The 6,825-nt window shown below is 43.1% G+C and overlaps 1 protein-coding gene across 1 annotated transcript; it reads left to right on the top strand.

Moving 5' to 3' along the window:
• Nucleotides 1-2,437: 2,437 nt before the first annotated feature.
• LOC144703784 (GDSL esterase/lipase At4g10955-like) lies at nt 2,438-5,708 on the top strand. Its single transcript, XM_078576045.1, has 2 exons — nt 2,438-3,032; nt 4,831-5,708. The coding sequence occupies exons 1-2, from the start codon at nt 2,800-2,802 to the stop codon at nt 5,681-5,683; spliced, it is 1,086 nt and encodes a 361-aa protein (XP_078432171.1). The 5' UTR covers nt 2,438-2,799; the 3' UTR covers nt 5,684-5,708.
• The last annotated feature ends 1,117 nt before the right edge of the window (nt 5,709-6,825 follow it).

Raw genomic sequence — 6,825 nt, 5'->3', positions numbered from 1 at the left:
GGATTAAATCCGTCTGGAGAAACATAAGACTTACCAAGATGGAAATTTATTTTTTGATAGTCATTTTTAATTTCAAATTTTAATGAATTCATACTGAAATCACATAAGAAGGATTAATACATCCATAATATATACTAATATTTTTTCATGGAAATTTAATTTCCAAACTCAAAGGTTTTATCCAGTGATCATAATTTAAAGATTCAAGATACTTTAAGAACGAATCTAATAGGTAAAAACTCTTTGTACATGAATCCAGAATGGTTTATTCCTTTATTTTTTGATTTCCTAAGATGGTTTGGACATTTTCTCATTGTTTAACAAGATTTGAGCCTGATCAAACTGATTTTAACAAAGTTTGAACTTTTTAAGACTATGGAAAATAGAGCAGTAAATTTATCATTTATCAAAACACATAAATTTTATATTCACTATCCTTGAATATTCATCAAATTTCTTCCAACTTTGACTCGAGTAAGTGATTCCTGAAATACTTTTTGCCTCATTTTGAAATCCTCCCTCACATATGCCAAATATTATACACATATGGTTCAACATTCATCTCACTCCTAGAAAGATACATCAAGATATCTCACTCCTAGAATATCACTATGTAGTCCCACTCATATGATGATAATGTATGATCACATAGCCATTAGTGTAGAGACACTAAAGCCAGATGGTTGATACTCATTAGCGGAAAGAGTACATTAGATTAATATGCATGAATCCTTGAATGGTATTATGCCAAAATATCAATCAGGTCAACTCATATCATGGTTGTTTAAGTGGTTCTTTGACCTAAAACACAAAGATGTAATGTTGATGGACAGTGGTGTTTTGACTATGATGTACATGTTCCTACTCATGGACTTCCAAACTGCCGTAGCTAAATGCTATGAGAAGTTCATGCAGATGATTGAATGGTTAAAATGTGATCATTCTTCCCTGGTATAAGATGAGTATCTGGAGGCAGATGACATAATTAAGTAATTAGAAGATTCCAATGCATGAGAGGATTGATTAGGCTTTTATAGTTGATCATACCCCAAGCTATCCTAGGAGCACCAAGTGGATGAGGGACTATTTGTCCAAAGAAACTGATAAAAGATGCTAAGAATTCTCCCATAGGGATCTCTACTTCTCACTATTGTCCTATATCTCTACCCACTTCAGTCTTGTCATCCATTCTTATCGAAGCCCGAACTCCTTGGGCTGACTTCTTTGTCAAGATCCCACAAAGACACAGACTTCTGGTACATCCATATACTCAGGCAGTGTGTTGAATGTATAAACCATTTTCTTGATTTTCTGATCACCAATGAAACAATCAGGAATTTCGACTGACCAGCCAAGAGAGGACTAAAAATCCTCGTGTTACCATTTCAAATGACCCGACCAGAAGTGAAATGTGTCTGCAAATATAATATCATAAATGAATTCTGGTGCCATTATTATCGCCTCGTCCATGATATTTTCTATTCTTGTTGATTGTTTTCCTAGGCGCCTCATTTGGCTGTCATTTTTAAAAATAGATTTCGACGTGCATAAATGAGCTGTTATCTACCTTCATAAAAACTCACTAATATCACTCATATAATTCCATTTATATCAACCATTTTTTTATCATTACAATCTTCTAATTTGTTTTATTTGATGAAATGCTCCTGCAAAGTCACATTGAATCCATTCTTTAAAAAATATATCATTTTCATAAGCATGTTTGTGGGTTTTAACCCTTGCTATATATTTTTTACCAAAATTCTTTTAATTTTCTCTTTATAGTTTTATCTTATTTTTTTGTTTTATCCTGTTGCGGATCACATGAAAATATTAATTCTAGTCTCCTCAAGACGACTAGATTTAAAATGATGAAGTATATGTAATCTAAATTCATCAACTTGTCCCCAACTTGACCCCAATGGCATATTTTAATTTTTTTATTTTGGGTAACTTCATTCTGGCATTCTAATTCTTATTTTTGGATATAAACTAGAGTTGGCCCACAATCTAATTTGGATAAATTTTGTTTTCTAAATGGAGGACACAGCTAGGACGTTTGAAGAGCTCATCCATCCTAAAACTAGTATTTCCCAAGAACAGTCAATTCTAAATTCTGGTGGGATTTGCTACTCCAGCCCTAAAACAATATCAGTTTTTTTATTCATATTAAATCCCATTCTTACTTTTCTTATTCAACCGGCACCAAACTGAAGCAGTCTTAATTTTATACTTAACATTCAGTACTGATATAAAACTGAAGACGCAACTCTTCTTGCAGCAGCCCAACCCCAACATTACTTGACAAAAACCCCCCCCAGATTTCAATTTATCTTCCTCTGTCCCTCCCCCGAGTCGACCGTTGGAGCCCCCCTCCCAAAAGTCTCCCCCTCTCTCTCTACCCATCTCTCCTCTCTCTCTCTCTAGAAAATAACGTTCCCATTCATAACGTTCACTCTCTCTATCCCTCTCTCTCTCTCTACAATAGGAGTGGCGATCCTAACGTTCAGTCTGTCTTTCTCTCTCTACAGTAAGAGTGGCGAGCGTAACCTTCTCTCTCGCTCTCTCACTATCTTCCTATCTCTCTCTCTCTATCTGTCTATTTCTCTCTCTCTCTCTATCTGTCTATTTCTCTCTCGCTCTCTCACTATCTATCCGCCTATCTCTCTCTCTCTCCATCTGTCTATTTCTCTCTCGCTCTCTCACTATCTATCAGCCTATCTCTCTCTCTCTCTATCTGTGTATTTCTCTCTCTTCAGGTGTAGAGAGATTTAGAAGGAAGGTTACCTGGGCGCGGCCATGGCGACGTGGGCATCTGCTCTGAGACTGGGAAGGAAAGAGACGGTTGATAATGGCAGCGGAGAAGAAGAAGAAGAAGAAGAAGCGGGGATTGTGGAGATAGAAAGAGGTTCGGCGAAGAGGAAATCGAACGATGAGAAGGGCGGCGCCGAAGATCATCCTTACGATTTCCACGTTTGCGGCCCTCGCAATCTCTCCCCGCCAACCTGGAAAGATTTCTTCATTTCAAGCTGGTACGCCTATCTCTCTCTCTAGATACGTCCCTATCTATCTTCATCTCTCTCTCTACCTCCATCTCTGTACATCTATCTTTCTTTATCTACTTCTCTCTTAAAAGGGTCCGTTGAGGTTCTTGTCTTACTCTCAAAGTTTTGATTTGGATTTGCATCTCTCTCTCTATCTTTATCTGCTTTCTCTCTCTCTCTAAAATGTCCGTCAGGGTTCATGTCTTACCCTCAAGATTTCGATTTGGATCTGCATCTCTCTCTCTCTATCTTTATCTATCTAACGCCTTCTCTCTCTCTCTAAAATGTCCGTCGGGGTTCTTGTTTACTCTCAAGATTTCGATTTGGATCTGCATCTCTCTCTATCTTTATCTATCTAACGCCTCTCTCTCTCTCTCTAAAATGTCCGTCGGGGTTCTTGTTTACTCTCAAGATTTCGATTTCGATCTCCATCTCTATCTCTATCTCAGTCTATCTATCTTTATTATATATCTCTCTGTCCGAAGGGCCCGTTGAGGTTACTGTCTTGCTTTCAAGATTTGATTTGGATCTGCATCTCTCTCTCTATCTCAATCTATCTATCATTCTTTATTTATCTCTCTGTCTGAAGGGCCCGTTGAGGTTCCTGTCTTACTCTCAGGATTGTGATTTGCATCTGCATCTCTATCTCTAATTATCTAACGCTCTCTCTCTCTAAAATGTCCGTCGGGGTTCTTGCCTTACTCTCAAGATTTCGATTTGGATCTCCATCTCTATCTCTATCTCTCGTTCTTTATTTATCTCTCTCTCTAAAGGGTCCGTTGAGGTTCCTGTCTAAATCTTAAAATTTTGATTTGGATCTGCATCTCTCTCTCTATCTTCATCTATATATCGCTCTCGCTAAAGGGTCCGTTGGGGTTCTTGCTTTACGCTCAAGATTTTGATTTGGATCTGCATCTCTCTCTCTCTATCTTAATCTATACATCGCTCTCTCTAAAGGGTCCGTTGGGGTACTTGTCTTACGCTCAAGATTTTGATTTGGATCTCCATCTCTCTCTATCTCTATCTCTATCTCTATCTATCTGTTCTATAAAGTGCCGTTGGAGTTCCTTTCAAGATTTCGAGTTGGATCTGCATCTCTCTCTCTATTTTATCTATCTCAATATCGTTCGTTATGAATCTCTCTCTCTAGAGGATTCGTTGGGGTTCCTGTCTTACCCTCAAGATTTCGATCTGGATCCTATCTCTCTAAATATTTGATTCTCCGTACCTCTCTCTACTTTCTCTCTCTCTCTCTACTTTCTGTCTCTACGCTCTCGCTCTACTCTCTCCATCTAATTTCTCTCTCTACTCTCTCTCTCTACTTTCTCTCTCTACTTTCTCGCTGTCTACTCTCTCCATCTAATTCCTCTCCCTACTCTTCCTCCATCTAATTTCTCTCTCTACTCTCTCGCTCTACTTTCTCTCTCTACTTTCTCGCTCTCTACTCTCTCCATCTAATTCCTCTCCCTACTCTTTCTCCATCTAATTTCTCTCTCTACTCTCTCGCTCTACTTTCTCTCTCTACTTTCTCGCTCTCTACTCTCTCCATCTAATTCCTCTCCCTACTCTTTCTCCATCTAATTTCTCTCTCTACTCTCTCGCTCTACTTTCTCTCTCTACTTTCTCGCTCTCTACTCTCTCCTTCTAATTCCTCTCCTTACTCTTTCTCCATCTAATTTCTCGCTCTACTTTCCCTCTCAACTTTCTCGCTCTACTTTCTCTCTCTCTACTTTCTCGCTCTACTTTCTTGCTCTAGTTTCTCTCTCTAAAGGGGGATGCCACGCAGGAAGGACCCCAACTACAAGCGGGCAGCCATCGCGTGCCTCATCCAGGGCGTCTACCTCCTCGAGCTCGACCGCCAGCGCCACGTGTCAGCTCCTCCCGCCGCTGCCGCCACCGCCGACCTCGCACCCCGCTGGTGGCGCCCCTTCAACTACCGGCTGACGCAAGCCCTAATCGACGCCCGCGACGGCTCCATCTACGCCGCCGTCCTCGAGTGGGACCGCGCCGCCGCCGCCGCTGCCCTCCTCCTCTGCCGCCCCGCTGCCGCGCCACGTGTCGTCCTCGCCTTGCGCGGCACCCTCCTCAGCGCCGCCACCCTCCGCCGTGACCTCCTCGACGACCTCCGCTTCCTCGCCTGCGAAAGCCTCCGTACCTCCGCTAGATTCGCTGCCGCCGCCAATGCCGCCGCCACCGCCGCTGCCACCCACGGTGGCACTGCCGTCTGCGTGGCAGGCCACTCCCTTGGCGCCGCCTTCGCGCTCCAGATCAGCAAGTCGCTCGCCCGCGACGGTGTCCACGTGGACTGCCACGTGTTCAACCCCCCGGCCATCTCCCTGGCCGCCGCGTGGCGCCGCCTTCGCGACGGCAGCGCCGCCGAGCCCGCCGCCGTCCCCACGTGGGAGCCGCACGTGTATGTTAACCACGGAGATTATATTAGTGGCGCCGCCGGGGGGAAAGGCGGCGCTGCCATGGGGAAGCTGTTCGTTGCCGCGCCGAAAATGCCGCAGAGGTTTCTAGAAGCGCACGCGCTGCAGCAATGGTGGTCGAATGACGTGGAGCTCCAGCACGTGCCATTTGCTTCCACGGTAGAAGAGCCAAAGAATGAGAACAAGAGAATGAAACTTTTCAATTTCTGAGATTAGTTTTTCTTTTGTGTTCGTACATCCTGGCACTCCTCTGTTTTTTCTTTTGGCAAAAAACACAGTGCCAGGTACTACCGACCCTAGGGTTGTGCCTGTAGACCGATCCAGTTATGCCCTGGCCGCCGCCCAGAGGGTTTTATATATAAAGAGTAGTGCTTATTAGTATTTATAAGCCTGGTGCAAGTGTAAATGTCCCAATTACACACGGACCCTACTCTTCCACGCCCATGATGCAGCAAAAGAAATTATACAGTAGTGGTACCTACACATTTTGGGAGAAAGTCGCTTGTCACCCGTAGCGTGCTGGTGCCCCACAGCGACGGCGGTGCATGGAGTGTGCTTGATCCGCCCATCTTCATCAGGTGTCAGCGTTGAGGTGCACAACAGGTACACCAATCAGGAAAGATGCGGAAGGGCAACAGGTACAACATTCCTCTGTTGTTTAATTATAAAGGTATCATCTCATCTCGGAAGGAACTGTTTTCATCTCGTCCCGCATCCTTTTTTTTCGGTCATCCATGACAATCCTATACTAGAGCCGACTCATAAGGAACAGTCTTGTCAGTGTACTGTCCCATTAGGAAACTGGTATCCCGCATAGTTCTGTCAGCATTGTATACTAGGAAAGGCTGGTTTAGTCTCGTCCCGCCTCCCATTTTTTGGGTCATCCGAAATCATCGTGTCCCTAAACAACTCGTCAAGAACCATCTTGACAAAGAACCTTCCCGTCTGGGAACTGTCCTGTCAGGGAACATGTGCGCCTCTAATGTCCCAATTCCATGATAGATTATTAATCCGTGAAGTTCTAAATTTTTCTGGAAAAAAATCATGAAATTGAGTTTTAGTACAGTTATCCCCCCTATCCAATGCTTGCAGATCGGAGGGGTTCCTTCATTTGGCAGCCGGATTTCTCTGTTTGTGCGCCTTAGTCATGGTAGATAAGCAATAAACCTTTTGAGAGTAGCTTATACTTATCTAGAAGGCATGACCAATCAGTTTGATAAAATTACATAAGAGTCACTGGTAGCTAAAAACTGTCATTTTCTTAGACTATCACAACTTATGTAAACCACATGATTGTGCATAAGCCCTGGTGGATGTGTATGCATGTACGGAATAATGGTCTTGTGCATAGC

This window comes from Wolffia australiana, chromosome 5 (assembly GCF_029677425.1).
Source record: "Wolffia australiana isolate 7733 chromosome 5, ASM2967742v1".
Classification (NCBI taxonomy): domain Eukaryota; kingdom Viridiplantae; phylum Streptophyta; class Magnoliopsida; order Alismatales; family Araceae; genus Wolffia; species Wolffia australiana.
This window is presented reverse-complemented; position numbering and strand designations above follow the sequence as displayed.

Bases quoted from the DNA above. Each gene is read 5' to 3' on its own strand.
- LOC144703784 (XM_078576045.1), top strand. From the start codon at position 2,800: ATGGCGACGTGGGCATCTGCTCTGAGACTGGGAAGGAAAGAGACGGTT. The intron at 3,033-4,830 runs GTACGCCTATCT...GATGCCACGCAG, and splicing joins GATTTCTTCATTTCAAGCTG to GAAGGACCCCAACTACAAGC.